The 16,973-nt window shown below is 36.9% G+C and overlaps 1 protein-coding gene across 1 annotated transcript in view; it reads left to right on the forward strand.

Moving 5' to 3' along the window:
• Nucleotides 1–16,973, forward strand: part of ANOS1 (anosmin 1) — a 130,014-nt gene that overhangs the window by 77,706 nt on the left and 35,335 nt on the right. Inside the window, exons 6-7 of the mRNA XM_068180103.1 lie at nucleotides 6,232–6,361; nucleotides 15,458–15,660. Of these exons, the coding sequence (XP_068036204.1) occupies nucleotides 6,232–6,361; nucleotides 15,458–15,660 (333 nt within the window). The remainder of the gene's footprint in view (nucleotides 1–6,231; nucleotides 6,362–15,457; nucleotides 15,661–16,973) is intronic.

Raw genomic sequence — 16,973 nt, forward strand, 5'->3', positions numbered from 1 at the left:
TTTGTGTTCAGTCTCAATTCTCAGATTGTGTTGGAAAATGCTATCTTACAAAAACATGAAGCTTGTGAGACTGAACACTCAGAAGTGAATTTCTTAGCTTCAGCGTGGTGCTAGAGGGAGCTGTCACTATGTTGTAGTCTTGCTCAGAAAAAGCCCCCTGCAGCAGACCCTGGCAGGAAACCTTGCTTGTATAAGCCCAAGAGATCATGTCCAAAACTGATCAAGTCACAGTGGCTTAAATCTCTCACTTGAGGTGCAAGTATTGAACCTGCATTCTCCATTCCAGAAAACAAGCTCCTGCCTTTGTTGCAAAAATGTGCCAGATCTGAATTATTCCTCACTGTTTCCAAACCATGTGTATGTGATAGACTGTAGAAGCTCAGCTGTTGTAGCTGGAAAATCTGGGCTGCAAAGGGAGCACAGTGCTCTGCTACTTCTCATCCCAGACCTCATGCACACTTCTGGGAGCATGCACTGTGGATGCTCCACAGTAGCTGAACATACATGAACCTTGCCTTGCAGTGGATCTGCAGGAGAGAGTTTCAGAAACATGTTCCTGTGCTAGAGCAATAAGAAGCCTGACAGCTGCCTTTCCTGGGTTCTGGTGAATGCAGGCAGAAGGGGCTGAGTTAATCACTGTGGCAGAAGAAGCCTCCTCCAACTGACATCTTTCTGACAACTTCACTGTCCCTTCTGCATCACAGGAGAGATAAATTTGATTGTGTGGTGAACCCCACTGGGAATGTCAGTTCAAAGTACATTTCAGGATGCCTGACTGGCTTTGTGAACTGTGTATACCTTATGGGACATGCAGGCTGGGCACCCTTGAGGGGTGCTACTAATCAGAATTTCTGTCTTTATAGAGTAGTGTACCTCCATGGTGTTTGTAGTTTTAGACATCCCACCAGGCAATCAAATTGGTTTGGCCGAATGCGATAGAATTTATTTTTCAATATCAGCAGCAAGGATGGATATCCAGTTTGACTAAGGTGATTGTATGCACAGCCTCCAGGCTTTCCTTGTCTGTGTAACTGAGATATTTTTCTTGTATGATTCCAAAACACTGAGGTATGAGCCCTTGATTATAGACAAAGGCTGAGAAGAGCTCAGCCTTTTAGCTGAAAATTCCTAGAGCATGTCAGTCCAGGGAAGATGATTCTAGCTCTTGCTTTACTCTGCAACTAAATGTAGGGACTGTGTAAAAAGCAATCAAAGATCAAAAAGGCTGTGAGTGAGGATCTGAATTTCTCTATGCTCATACCTATATGTAGCATAAACAAAGTTATTGCTTGCATCTTGTAGAAATTTCATAATATTTCATCAGTGTTACTCATCTAATATTTTATTTTTGTTATCTGTCCAAGAACAAACAGTGTTGTAATTTTCAATAACTTTCAGGTGTTTAAATTAAAAAAAAAAAACTTGTTGTTTTCTACTGACCTTAGAGGAGCTAAGTTCCAAGTAATTTTTCATGTTTCACACAAATTTTTACTTTGTATTGAAACAATAATTTTGAAAAAGTTTGTTTATTGTATTGTGCCATGTTTTTTGTACCATTTTTGTTTTCTTTTTTAAGGAAGAAGGCTCAATCTATTAGTATACTATTTTGCTCTCCAATTATATAAGGAAAGCAAACACATTGAAAACAATTTTAGTTATTTTTCACTTCCAGAGGAAGAGATTTTTAATGTAGTTTTTTTACTGCATATTTTGGGGAAAACTTGATATAATTAACAATTTGAATAATTTCTATTAACTAAGATTCTAGTTGGCCAAGCTGGCTATGTTGTAGAGTGTCCTAAGTGTTGTGTGAAGTTTCCTACAGTACTGTAACTTATGATTTAGCCACTTGAGCAGGAACTGCTGCATTATCCTATGGAAATACTGTATGTCTTGAGAACAGACTAACCATTCCATTTGGTACTAATTCTCTCTAAAAATAGTAGCATTACTGTTTACATTAGAAATTCAGCTATTTAATCATATTACTATAATATAATAAAGTTAGGTAAAATATGCCAGACCAGTTATTTTCAGACAGAACACGTCTGTGTTGTGTGAATGGATGTCATGTGTATACACACATACATATATATACATATGGGCAGACAGTGATGAAGTATATCTATTAGTCTAGTCCGTTACTAAAACAAATAAGGGACAGTATTTGCTGATAGCTTGATTGTGACAGACCTTAGTGCTTCACTTTGCAATTGTCTTAACTCTGTGGACAGCTAATCTGTTTCAATAATAAAGCTTCTGAAACACCTAAAGTTCTGGTTCTGAGAATCACAGTGAAGTTCTCAGCCCATGACGGTGAGAAATACCTGCTGGAGCTAACCACCAGTCCTGTACACTAAAGGTTTCTTTCTCCATCTCCCATGCGGGGCTTGCTTTGGTAAGGAGCCTTAGAAAGTACCCACCTTGTGTGGGATTACGTTCACATGAAATAGGACAGGTCTGCTGTCCTTTGTTAGAGTAGTGGATACAACGCTCAGAATTTCTTTTGTATCAGAGGAAACATATACTCAGCTTTTCTGATACCCTGGATGGTATCCCTTCACTTTTTGAAATGCAAATTCTTTTATCAGTGTGTTGTTTCCAAAGGTGTAGAGCTGTGAACTCAGCAGGGTAAGGCTGTACTCTCCTATTTCTATAAAACCTTTGTGCTACAGAGAGGAATCCAGGATTCATAATGGGGAAAAATAGGGAATGAGCACAGTGAAACAATCCACTGATTACTGTAACCCTTGGATGGAGTCCTCTGTACAAGTCTTTGCTGTGAAGAGTTCTTTGCACCAATTTTTAACATATATACATAACATATATACACTGTTTGGAGTGTTGACACAAGATTCCCCCACCTGAATGATCAAACTGCTATGCTGCTGGGTCAGATATTCTCTTTCTTCTCCCTCCCAGTCATAGTAAATCTCACCTTTCCCTTACAAGAAATTCTAATTTGCAGCCTTTCTATCTCCAAACAACAGTTTGCATATAAATATATAAGATGTTATAGTTCCAAATAGCATGCAACATCCAGGGTGTGAGGGAATATCTTCCCCTTGCCTCTCATACAAAGGATGGAATTGAAGATAGGTCATCCATGCTCTGGGATGCTTTTAATCATCAGTCAGTTAGAGGAGTAGCAGAGGGAGATTTCTGTAGCCATGTTGAAGACAATAACAGATAATCCCCTTTTGAAGGACAGGATGAGGAAATCACTTACAGGAAAGGGCTCAGGATTTAAACAATTAAGAGCTGCTTGAAGAGGAGTAGAATTGTCAATGCTTCCTAAATTGAGCAGCTCTGGGCAAATCTCAGCCAAATTCTTACAGAAAGCCCAACCTCCTTCTGCTTGCTGGCCACTGGAGGTGGCCTGTTGTCCCTTGGACCCAAAATGAGCTCTTGAGAAGGAATGTCAAGGTATTATGTATATTGTCCAGCTTATGTCATTAAGATTACATGCTGCTCTTATGTGAAGTTTCATCTTAATGTAATTAATAGAGATTTTCTCTTATCTTCATTGAACTTTGCATGATACTGAAGGTGGACATGTTGGCCAGTTATTTTGTCTGAGGACTAATTTATTATTTTATTCCAAATAAAATGCCTGTTAGGATTTGAAGCTACCTTCTACACATTCATCTTGTAAGTAAACAGGTAATGCATAGCCAGATAAACGGGAATTGATTCTGTAGTGATCATCTTTTGTTTTTCTCTTTTATTTATGATTCTTAAAAATTTTATAAAAATATTGTTTTTTTTCTTTCCTATTCAAACAGAATTTTAGGTGTGCGGGGAAATGTAACCATTAATTATTTGGTACCACTCAGCATAGCTTTTAGTGGGTTTAAATTAATGTGAAAGATATTGAAAGGACTCTGAATATTATGATCACAGCTCCAAACATACGTAAGTAGTGACAACTAACTAAACTAAAGCAATTAAACAAAAAAAATAGATATAGCATTAAGGTATTGTAGTACTCAGTATCTCAGTAGTACTTAGTTATTTCTAGAAATTTATTAATTCTATGTAAAAGGCACTTAGAGGTGCCAAAGTGGTTTATATCTTGGTAGCTGGGCATAGACCTCCTGCATGCCATTGAGCTTATCAGGGGCTTGGCCAACAAAATGAATGATGAAAGTAATAGGCCCAAGGCATGTTCATAAGTTAAAATAATTTTGGCATTATGGATTGACAGTTTATTTGATTTTACATTATTTTGTGGTTGCCACGGGAAACTGACACAACTAAAATACTTTTAATCAACAGAATAGCTGAGCGGATGCCAGTGACAAATAACGTTCCTTTGAGGAATTTGGGATTAAGTTTATTCAGATTATGCTTGCCTTGTAGCAAAGTTCAGCAAACATGTTTCTAAAAGCCCAGAAGACTGTAACTAGTTATTTATTACTAAATATTGGTCCTGAACCTGTTTTCAGTTGCAGCAATAGGAGAGCTGGCTGTTGGGAAAAAATAGACATTTGAATGCTCCATAAAATAAAAACAATCACAAAAGTTGGTTCAGGTAGGGTCTTTCTTCCCTGGGGCAAACCTTGGATAATTCACTCTACAAGTAACATAAAAGTTAAAAAAGGAAATGAGATGAGATAGACTGTCAGGACTGTTACCCCTGCTTAAATTGAGAAGGCAGTGGTCTGAGTGGAGGGGGTTGAGTAGCAGCAATATGTGATGGGCTTAGAATCTACAACACTTAGCAGTCAGAGAGCAGTCAATAATATGGTTTAGAAAGGGTCTCTTTTCCTTACATGCACACACAAATAAGATACTTATTTCCTTAAATTTTGTTTTTCACCAAATGAAGAGACTAAGTGGACAATAACACCTACAAATTTTATTTGTCAGGGCTCTGAAAAGGCTGTTGCTGAAGAGCTGAAGCAAATTTCTCAGTTTTTGGTTATCTGAATTATGTCAGCAGCTTCTGGTTTCTTACACAGATTTGAAAGGGAAAAAAAAAGCAGAAATAATGTTTTGCCTTTTTCTGGGAACTATTTGGTATCCTTATGAGAAATGTTGAGTCCTATACAGGGAAGGTAGCTTCTTGAAGTTGTATAAAACAGAGCTTGTAAAAATAAATTGATGTAACTACATTTTTAATGAGCTTGCATGTTTGGTCAGTAATGGTAATCAGTGATGATTGTATAATATATTTAGACATATATATGACATCTGGTTCAAATTCATGCATTACTTTGATTAAGGAATTAAATCAAAATGTAGTAAACATGACATACTTAAGTAAATTGAAAACTGGATAATTGAGAGGTAATCGTTAAAGTAGAATTTCCAAGTGGATGTGGTTTTGATGTGTTCTACAAAAATGCTTCATCTTCTGTAGCTGGAAGTGATTCAGTGGTTTCCAGGAGGCTGTGTTGAGTTCTGGTGTTTGTACCTTAGGGGAAAAAAAAAAGAAAGAAAGCAAAAGATAATTCTTAAAAAGTTTAATGGGGTAAAAAACATGAAGAAAATGGGGCTCAGAATAAGAATGTATAAAGCACTTCCTACTGAAAGCATTCAGAGTGTATCTATGCTTATGTCATATTCCAGTGGCTCTCCCCTCAGGATTTGGAAATTGAACTTATGACACTGGCAATCTCAGTAGGTGTTGTTAGAGAAAAGGTCAGCTCCTATAACCTGAGAAAAGTCTTCAGGGAAAAGTTAAGGCTGTGTTTGTCTTTTTGACCTAAGTGCCAAAGATGTGAAGAAGGCTTACACTCATTATCTGAGAATATTGTGTTTCCTATGAACTAGTAAAAGTGGGTTCTCACAGCAGTGGATTTCATTAAGTATTTTGGACCCCTAATTTTATGAAAATTGAGAATTGAGGAAATCAGTCCTGTCACCTGAGGCAATGAGTTCCCTGAAACATCAACACCTGAACAGTGGCACCATAAACACTGGTGAAGGTTGTAATAGGTGCAAAACTAATTAGCTAATTTTGTGAATTTAACAACACTTCACCTGTTTTCTAAAGGCTGCTTTTTCCAGAAGAGACCTGCAATGCACTGTAATGTTGGGTGGTTTTATCATTTTGTTCACAGCTGTAAATGCTTTGCGGTGCAGAGTGATGGCTGGAGTCAGGTGAGGTGGTTGCATACAGCCTGCGATGCTGGCATGTGCTCAGCCAGACTGATGGCTGTTGCACAGCAGATGACAGGAACCATGTCAGAACAACCAGTGTAAGTGTGACATTTTCCCCACCAGACTACGGACGAGCGTGTTCGGCTGCCGGACATCCGAGCGAGCAGGTGGTACCAGTTCCGCGTGGCTGCTGTGAACGTGCACGGGACAAGGGGATTCACAGCGCCCAGCAAGCACTTCCGTTCCTCCAGAGGTGAGTTTTCCCTCGTGCTGTCTGGTACTCACCTTCCTCCCACTCCCACCTGGAGCGCAGCCTGATCTGCCTGCTTTTGTGGCAGAAGGTTTTGAACTGGTGGGGTTTTGAGGAATTTTGCCACTGACTTTAGAAATGGTGTGAGATTTGTTTGAAGTCAGCAAACAAAAGTTGAAGTGTCATTATTCTTTTATCAGTAAGGGTCTCCATGAATAAAACTCCTTTGAAACATTTTCCACATGATTGGTATCAAACTACATGACCCTGACCATGAAATATGGAAGAACTTATGTTTTAGTGTGTTAGTCTGAGAGGTTTATCTATTTTTTTTAATGATGAGAAATATTTAGTAGAGTATGGGAATATTTTGTTGCCTGTATCTAAATAATTGTAGCAGCATTGTTTTGATGGAACTTTGGACTCTCTTAATATAATTTCCCCTTGCTAGAACTAATTGTAAGTGCTTAAGAAAAAAAAAAAAGAGCATAAATGCAAAGCAGCATGTTTCTGTTCATTAAAAAGGCATTCCTGATGATCCACAAAGTATTGTAGGAATTTTTGTTGATAGTTCTGGTTTTGCAATCAATTGGGCAATAAAATAACTTTGAAAATTATTTCTGTACCAGTAAATGGTACATGAGGGATGGAGGAGACAGAAACGGTTCTCCCATGCTGTGAAGTTCCTGGCACTCTCCCTGGTGTGCTTTTGACCAACATGAAGAAGAATTTTCACAGATGACTCTTAGGCATAGAATAGGGTTAGCACAGGCCAGAAACTATTGCCATTAGACAGATGACTGGAATATGGTCACCCTCTCTGAAAGGCAGTCAGTAATGTGGGCATATCCAGACCACGCTAGTCGACTTTAGTGCCAAAGAATGAGATCCAGCACTCTTCACTCTGCAAATAGAAGCAGTTTCTAATAGAAAGACTTGTTATTTAAGTAGTGACAGAATCTTTACACTGATGTAACTTTGCATACTTTGAGGAATGCATTTCCTCCTCTTTCTGCAGAATGAATTATCTTGCAGTAAAAGCAGTTGCCATCTTTGGGTTCCTGTGCTGGCTTTTAGCTTACTGTTTGGCCACAGTCAGAAAAGAATCTTTTTGGAGGTGCATTTATAGAGGCATGCAAATGCTTTTGCTGGTATGGAAGTTTTAATCACTTACTGAATAACTCTATATGTTAGCCTTAATAATTTTTTTGGTGCCTTAGCTGTATTTTGGTAGGAAGGTTGGCTGACATAGCTGTCACCTTACTTCTGTGACCACAAACCTTTTCATGCATAGAAGTATTATTTTAAGAACTTATGATACTTAAGTAACATACAATTTCAGAAACATAAAATAATACAGTTCCTTTGAGCTGTGTTGAGTTTACTGTAAGAACTCTTCGGCAGCAGTACCTTTCTCTTTACTTCTCGAACAGCACTTCAGCAGATACAGCAGTTTGTTACTGAATCTGGCACCAACTTTCTTTTAAATTGAGATCATTGACAGTTGTTTTATTGAGTTTGTAAATATTTTCCAACTATTCTTCTTGAAACCACTATTACTGCAATTACAGAAAGGTATGTCATGGTAGCAATGAGGTTTTGGCTTGAACATGACATATTCAGGCAGGATTTGTATTACTTTCAAAAAAAGTAGCCCCCTACTGAGTGTGCTAGCCATGCTCAAAATACCATCCTTGGTAATGAATATAAGAATGTCCATGGTAAGTCATCCTGAAGGTCTCTTTAGCTCAGAATCTGACCCCAGCCAGAGGTGGGTATCTGGATAACAGTGTAAGAGCAGGATAAGCATATAGGGGTGTTTCTTCAGAATAGTCTCTCAGCTGTCAGTATTTTGTGTTTCAGGAGCTTGTGGTTTTGAAATCATTACATGAATACCAGAGTCCTCTTGTGGTCTCTGCAGCTACCCCTGAAGCACTTGCTCTCCTTGAGAACTGCTTACAGCTGTCTAGTGGAGATGGAGAGCACTTTTAGGACTTTGTGACAAAGGCAGTGGGAGTCAGTAGTACCTCTGCATGCTCTCACCTAATGAACCAAAATTTTGATAATGGCAGCAAGTATGTAGCCAGCATTCTTCAAAAGGCTTCTGTAACTCTCAAAATAACTGTTTTCAAATGTGAACTCCAGCCCTTGGCTGAGGATTGTGAATTGACAGACAAGCAGCAGGGAGTTCAGCTAGCTATCAGCTTCATAGCCCAAATCAGCCCAAGCTGGCGGCTCATTTGACCATTCTAGGGGCTGTGGAACTGCCAGTGGTTGTTATAAAGATGTCGAGTTTGCCAGATGAAATGTGTAGTCACTCCAGGTGACCCACATGAAGATGCTGCTAGGTGCTGACTGCTGGAAAGGATAGGAGGATGCTTCTGTTGGTGTCTTGGAGCCTCCATATCCCCAGGTGGGCAGCAGAGTTGCAGCAGTTACACTGTCACACTAACATTTAATTACTTCTTTGAAGCTCAGTGGGAAATGACAGCCCCTGCCTGGTAGAGAGGCAAGAAACTGCTGCTCAGATGTGCCTAGTTTTTTGAGTGCCAGCATCTACTGGCCCCTGCTGAGCTCCTACAGGCACATTTAACCTCCAGTTTGGAAAAGAAAAGTGGATTTTGGCACATCACCTTTGGAAGTTTGCTGCCTTTCTCTGCTGCCTTTGTGTGAAGCGTGGACAAAAATTCACATCAGTGTTTCACTTCACCCTGTTGTGCCAAGACCAGGAGAAGATTATTATCTTGGTCAAATTTAGCAGAAGATTTCTTCAAAAAGAAGCCCTTTGATCAGGAAACATGACAGTAATTCCTAAGACAGTTTCTCACACAAGATACTGAACTTTTACCAGTTGCTCATAAGTAATAATGAATAGAAAATTATTTGGGTTTATTTTTTCCTTCAAAGGGGGACAAATATGATATTTAATCTGAATCTAGGAAGAAGTATGGCACCACAAAGTCTCTGTCACTAAATATTTTAAGATGTTAAGAGGAATATTCAAAAATGTGCTGTAATTACTCAGAGAGAGAATTTTTGTCTGGTTACCACAATACTGTTTTATACTGTTTTGTCTTTTTGAAAATGCAAAAAACATGCTCTCTAAGTAGACACAGCAAAATAAGTCTTTGTTTTATTCAAAATGATGCAAAGTTTTTTGAGGTAATTTCCATTAACTTGTTTATCACTAAATAAAACTCCTCATTTTCCAAAGTAATTCAGTTTCTCAGTCATGAAAAAGACAAAACCAAGAAAACAGGAATATTTCATCAAGCATTTCAACTTGCCATTCTTCATCTAATTGTGTTTTGAGGTCTGATCTACTACAGCTTTGGATGCTCTTGTACTGTAAACTGTGAGGTGAAGGTTTATGAGCTATTCTACACTGCTTCGTGTTCATCTAGGATGACCATTAATTTTTTGGCATTAATTTGTAAATAGTAAATAAAGTGACGCTTCTGAGAATTTTTGAAATATTCAGAGCTTAGGCAGAACTCTTTTTTAATGCTGTTTATTTATTTTTTATAATAGAAACAAAGGGTTTGCATGTACTTGTCTGACATGACCCTTCACAGGGAATAAAGTGAAACTTTGTTTTGCCAAAATGGGATTCTAAAATTACAAGAAACATAGGTCGGACTAGATCAGTCTGTGGTGGAGTGGCTGGAAAATTAAGTGAATATTGCACCTAGAAAATGAATTATTTCATATAACTGGGACTGTGCACATGGACTTTTACATTGATACTGTCAACTAAAATTGATCAAAATGTTCTACTATTTTGACAGAGGTTTCCACTTCTCTTTTCAGGGTTTTTAAATTTTGTGTACTTTCCTTTCGTCTTTAATTGACTGGCAACAATTTGCAATAGCAGCAATAAATAAAGGTAACTGAATACCCAACAGAACATTTTTGATCCATAAACATACAAGTATCCTTCTATTTGTATTTAGACTAGCTCTCTCCAAGCTGTTTCCTTTCTTCTGGAAGCAGGAGAGAACTGTTCCTACAATCCATAAATTATTCTCCTTGCATGAAAACTACCTGTGTTTTTCTACCAGTAAGCAGGCACTGGATAGCTTAACCTAACTGGTCAGAAGCTACTTGGCACTAGTAATACAATTTTTAGTTTGTTGCATTTGGTTCAGAGTTCTTAGGCTATTTTCCCTAGCTTTTTATGATTTGTGATGAGAATGAACTCTCAGTAACAGAGACTTCAGTTAACTCTAGGACTCAGTGTTAGGCATTTCTATGTCATATATTATCTCACTAGTCTGTAGGTAGGTACTGTGCCATTTCCAGAGACAAGAAGATCAACACAATGAGCCCAAACCATCTGACCCTCCCAGCTCTGCTAAAGGTTTTTATCTTCACCATGAAGGCAATTGCCAGCATGCACTGGATAGATTGTCAAGCAAAAGGAAGCAGACAACATTGTTTTCGCAGCACATAAGTACCAGGCTGGATGTGATCTCATGCATACATTACTGAGTGTTAGAAAAACCAGAACAGACACCCACTCATGGCAATAAAATTCTTTCTGTTGCTCCTTTGAGACCAATGATTTTTTTATGCTGTTGCACAGCTGGTTTATGTGTGCCATTTCCACTGGGCCGAGCCAGTACTCCTGCTTACACTGTGGAACTGTTTAATGGTTGGAAACTTGTCCGTAGAGCAGCTTCTTTAAGAGTTGGAAGGTCTCATGTTTGAAAGATAGCAATGGGAGATCTATTTTAAGTCAGAAAAAATGCTCCATAAAAAAAATGGTTTAAATTATTATCACACTTGCTCTCACTTTTACAGCTCAGAATGAGAATTCTGATTCCAATGCCATTATTCCCCTCTGACACCTATTCCAAATCATTTACTGTTTTCACTACAGTTGCCACGTTGAAAGAAAAAGTGGATGCACTGAAGCAGTGTGTGTAATTCATGTGTATAGCTAGTCCATACTGTTTTTTAAGGTTTTGCAAAGGTGTTTGCAAATACTATTAATTAAAAGAATTTTGGAAAATATAAACTATTACTATGTTCACAAATATGATATGGGAAGATGTTCATTTTGAAATGGTGATGATGTGAGTGTTTTCTTTCTTTCCTTTATTTGCAGCAAGAAATCCTCCCTTTTGGGGACTGGAGACAGAATTTTGCTTGTGATGGCTGAGTAGCCAGCAAGACAGGAATTTAAGTCCTTTGGGTATACTCAAGCCAAACACAATCCAGACAAATGGAGTACTTACCCCATGGGCTGGAACAGCAGCTTCAGCCTTGACCTAATGAAGCTATCATTTCTAGCAGTGAGAAGCGATTTTCTTGTCAGGCTGCTGAGACCAGAATTTTTTAGGAGTTGAGGACAGCTGTCTGTGCCAAATTCTAGGATATATAGAATGACTTGTATTTTATTTGGGTTGTTGTATGAACTGCAAGGGAAAAGCTGCAACTAGCACTGCTCTTTCTGCAAACCAAAGGATTAGATTTAACTCTCAGATAAATTCATGTATATAAAGTATCAGTACTTCACATTCGAAAAACTGGCAGCAGTTTCCATTCCAGTGATTTTACAACTGTGTATCTGAATTATACATGTGGGCAGTCAGTCAAAGGGATCACAGGTATATGAAGACTAACAGTAGAATGGCTATTAGCTTTATAGTCAGCAGAACGTCACTTTAGCTTTATGGTCAGGTTAACAAACACCTTATGTAGGCAGCTTTATGATTCAGTACCAGTTATTAGACCTTGAAGAATTTTAGCACGGGTTCTATAGTGCTTTTAATATCTACATGGGCATAAGCATAACAGACCACCTTGCAGAAGCACGACTTTTCCATTCAGTAATGCAGAAAAAAACAACTAATTTGTTACGTGGTAACTGGCTGGCATGCATTGTAGAGGAGCATGCTCATAAACATGTCACAGTTTTTTTTGTTTTTCTGGGTTCTTGTTTTTTTGTGAGGCCTAGGGGTTGTAGGGGTTTTTTGGAGTGCATTCTTTGAATGTGGGGTTGGATTGTTTGGTTTTTCTTCCGGTTAACAGAGATCACATTATCTTACTCTGCTATTCCTTCTCACTTGTCTGCTTTGCTGGTGTAACTAAATTCTTTCAAATGAAGAAATAATTGATATTCCTGGGTTCTTAATTTACAAAATGATCATTCTGTCAGTTGTAATAGTGATGAGTGTCGCAGAAATATATCAAAATAAATGAATAAATTATGTTGTGGTATTGAAATACTTAATATGGAATAGATCATAATCTGATATAAAATGCTCATTGAGTGTCTTAATATTTCAGGTAATATACCCCAAATCTATGAAATATTTTACTGATGCATCTATACAAAAATACAGGATTTTTTTCAGTTGATTAAGTGCAAAACTGTAGCAAGTTTTGTTTATCTTTGATATTTTATATCTTTATGGCTAATTATTTTTTAATCTGTCTACCAGTTTTAATAAAGCTCTCATAGAAAATGTGTTACTTTCAGTGTCTCACTTTTTCATGTCTGTTAGCTGCACATTTCCTTTCTGTCTTCTACCATCACTACTGTTCTTGTTCAAAGGCATTTTTGTGGATGACATTTGAGAGGCTTGCAAAAGAGTCTTTGAAGAAAGAGGGCACTCAGGAAAATATCTGCTATTGCTGTATTGTTTGACATGTATATTCCTTCTAAGAGGACATTCTTTCTTATCTTTAACTGTAATTACCCGGTGATTTTTAATGCAATGTTTGTATTCTCACACAGCAAAGTAGTTTCTACTTTCATAGATTTTCTTTCAAATTTGGATCAGCATTTTGTCTGCTGCCTGGACTGTGTCTAGTGAGCACAGAAGAAATGCTACTGATAATGTTTTCAATAAACTGTGCAATTACAGAAAGTACAGATGCGCTGGTGCTGTAGAATTTAGAAGAAATGATCTGTTGGCTTCAGTGCACACATAGTTCTTTCTAACTGCTTTGTTTTGCTGGAATGGACATACAGACATTTGAAAAGAAAGAATCTAAATTTGGTCATTAGTTTTAGAACTACAAAAAATTGGTGAAGAGAACTTCAAAATGTTTTTAATCATGTAATACACTTTGCCCAAAGGAGCTATTTCATGTAACTTCTTATTATTTTTTAAAATTACTCTCTATCTCTTGTAGATGCAGAATGAGGACAACCATGTTTTATAGGTAGAATTATTTTTGCTTATATCTGACCATTTGGGAAGATATATTCTCTGACACACTTTTATTTTATCCCATATGTTTTGTATACATAATACATGATACATAGCACTTCTGGGAGATAACCTGAATAATTCACCTACAGTAATATGATCATGTTGCACTTCAGGTTATAAATGTTTTATATCCCTAATATAATGTCATATAACATATAAAAGCCCTTAGTATTTTAAATCAGTGGAGATGAATGCTTAATAAATGACTTCTATGTGTGAATCATGATTCTGTTTATATTTAGTTTACCTAAATTATATTTTATACCTAGCTTTTAAATAATGGAAGCAAATGAAAAATTTTATGAGAGAATAGTACAAACTATTTAGCTGAATTTTTCTTTAATTCTGGAATAAATAGTTTAGTATGCTTTAGGATGGAGTGGTTGGCAACTTCACAGATAAGGAAATAAGCGTAACAGCAGTGCTTCTCCAAAGCCAGAAAAAATAAACACAACTGACTTGCTAGTGGATTAAAAAACACAAGTGAGAAGTGCGGTATTATTACTGTTTGGCAGTTATGTTAAATTTCCAGAATTCTTAAGTATGCTTTGTTACTTATATGGCCAAAAGTTAGGTTGAATTATATGTGTGAGGAAACAGGGACATCCATTACTATTTAACTAAAATGGAATGCGTGAGGAAACAGGAGTATCCATTGTTATTTCAGCAAAAATCCTGTTTAATAACAGGAATAAGTAATTTTTTCACATCTGCTGATCTTTAAAAGGAAAATGCTGTCTTTATTAATTCTGAATGTGTCTTTGTTTTAAATGAAATTATAGAATTTTGGAGTGAGATCATTTGTCATAGGGATTATCTGATGAATTAAGTATGGCTGGAATATTTATTTAACAGCTCATTTACCAATTTGAAATAATGCAGGTGAACCATACAGTAAATGAATGTATGATGTCCCCTTCTCACACCTTCAGTTTTATTTCTGGCTGGCAAATAAGTGAGGGCTCATATGGCTGTACATTTGTAACATGTCTTAATTACTATGAATTTCCTTTACTCTTTTGATATGCTTTTAAATTTTTTTGAGTCTTGCTCAAATGTTATTCACATTACTTGGGACCAGGATATTATATAGTGAATCTACAAGGAGGACCTTAAATTCAATATTGGAAAAGATTCAATATTTAATCTTATTCAAACTCTGACTATTGTGTGTCCTTGACTCTAGAGTCAGCACAAAGACAACTGAAGAAATACTATCTCAGCTGATATTGACCAGGAATTGAACAAGAATAGTGAAATAAATCAAAGGGTTAGCTAATTGCTTTTTGACATTCTAAAAAAAACCTTATCGATTTCTACCACAGTGTAATATGTCATTATGCTTTAATTACATTTATACTAAGGAAGTGTTTGTGTCCCATGGTGGTAGATATCAATATTAGTATTTTGAAGAAAGATTCAATATGTCAAAAAATAATTTCATAATCTGAGAATTATCTGGCAATGAAAAAATATTCAGTGTTTCAATTATACAGTTCTGTGCTGACTCTACAAGGCCACTTGTAGAACCTGAATATTTTACACTCACTGTGTATTTAAAATAGTGAGTGACAGAAGGAAAGCTGATACTCTGGTACATTTTGGTAAAACTTCATAATGTTTGTGAAATATCACCAACACAAAATAATGACAAACTAGATGCCAACCCATAATTTTTATTTCAGTAGAGTTTGAATTTCTAGAATTAGCAAGCCATATCAGTTACAGGATGTCTTTGCCTGGATTTTCCTCAATGTATTTAGAATGTAGAGCTGGCTCAAGAATGCCTTATAAATACATGAGGTGAAGATAACCTTTACTTAAGGAACATAATTTTTCTCTTAGAATATTTTAATTTTTTTCTAAATTCCAGATCCATCTGCTCCACCAGCTCCATCCAATATCAGGATTGCCAATATCAGTGCAAACAATGATGGGAGTGTAAATGCAATGATTACTTGGGATCTTCCAGAAGAGCCTGATATCCCAGTGCACCACTACAAAGTCTTCTGGAGCTGGACATACAGCAAATATGTAATTCCAGCAAAGAAAAAGAGAAGGAAGATTACTGATGGGGTAAGAAAGAAATCAGTAACTGGGACAGAAATATGGTTTATTTTTACACCGAATAGTGTAAGTATAAAATGTGTGATAAGTTCCAATGATTTCAGCCACTAGTAAAGTAGTGGTCCTAATTTTTAATATCTCAAAGCCCATAGAAAATTTTGATCTCTCAATCCTTTTCTTACACTGAATTCAGGGAGAGAAGTAAACTTCTGCCTTAGAATATAGGTAAATACAATAAGATTTTTCAGGAAAGATGAATGAAAAGTTAAATGCTGTTAGTCCTCTAAATTGAGGCTTATCCAATTAGTGCTTCTTAAAGTGTTTATTTTATTTAAAAGCCTGACATTGTCTGTCACACTGTTTTTTCATTATGCAAGTAAAACTTGTGACACAGTCATAGAGTAATCGTTAAATAGTCAGTATAGGTCTGAGGGAAAAACTTACACAAAACTCTTTAAATAAACTGCTGTACCAAAGATCTGGCAATATCTCCTTAGCAGCAAGTTCCTAAGAGTTTATTGAATAATGTGTTAAATATTGCTTTACTGGAAAGCTTTTTGTTATGGTATCTTTAAGCATATTGCATGTTATTTTAAAGCAATTTATAGAAATAATTATCTAGAAATAACAGAAATCAGTTAGACATAACTTGATTCTCAGTGCTTTTGTTAGTGAGAATTTGGTCCCATGTCTATGTTAACACTGTGTTTTGGCTCTGTCTGCCCATTGCACTGTGGTGAATGACAGTCAGAGGGACACAATTCCCCCTCTGTCCCTCAGTCACCAAACCCTGACAGAAATAAAGGCAGTGAAGGCTGTGTGATTAAATCATGCAAGTCAATTTGCACAGAAAGGAGGGTTAGTTCTTTATTGTCCTTTAAAAAAATAGTTGTGGCAAGATAGGAGTAGGGTTGGACTGTGCTACATAGAAAAGTTTGTGTTCCTCAAGAAACCTGACATTGGGTAAAGACCTTCAGGAAAGAGGCTTCAGCCTAAAGATAACAGGGAGCTTTCTCTCTACAAGCTGGACAGTACATCAGAAACCCCATAGAATTTTAAAATTGAGCTGGGTCTTTAGTACCTTTCCATAGGGTACTTCCTACATACAAATAATGCTAAAAAAGGTCCATTAGAACATTAGGGCAATTGAGACGAGGTTCTGACCTTGAGTATAGCGAAATACAAGGTGTATGTTATAGAAAAGGCAGGTTCTTACAATATGTCTCATATTACTCCTGACTTGTACTTTTTCTTTTGCATCATGTCATGAAACTGCACAGCGCTGCCAATGAGATTCAGGACACTCCAGATGCTGTTGCTAA

The sequence above is a fragment of the Anomalospiza imberbis genome, chromosome 2 (assembly GCF_031753505.1).
Source record: "Anomalospiza imberbis isolate Cuckoo-Finch-1a 21T00152 chromosome 2, ASM3175350v1, whole genome shotgun sequence".
Classification (NCBI taxonomy): domain Eukaryota; kingdom Metazoa; phylum Chordata; class Aves; order Passeriformes; family Viduidae; genus Anomalospiza; species Anomalospiza imberbis.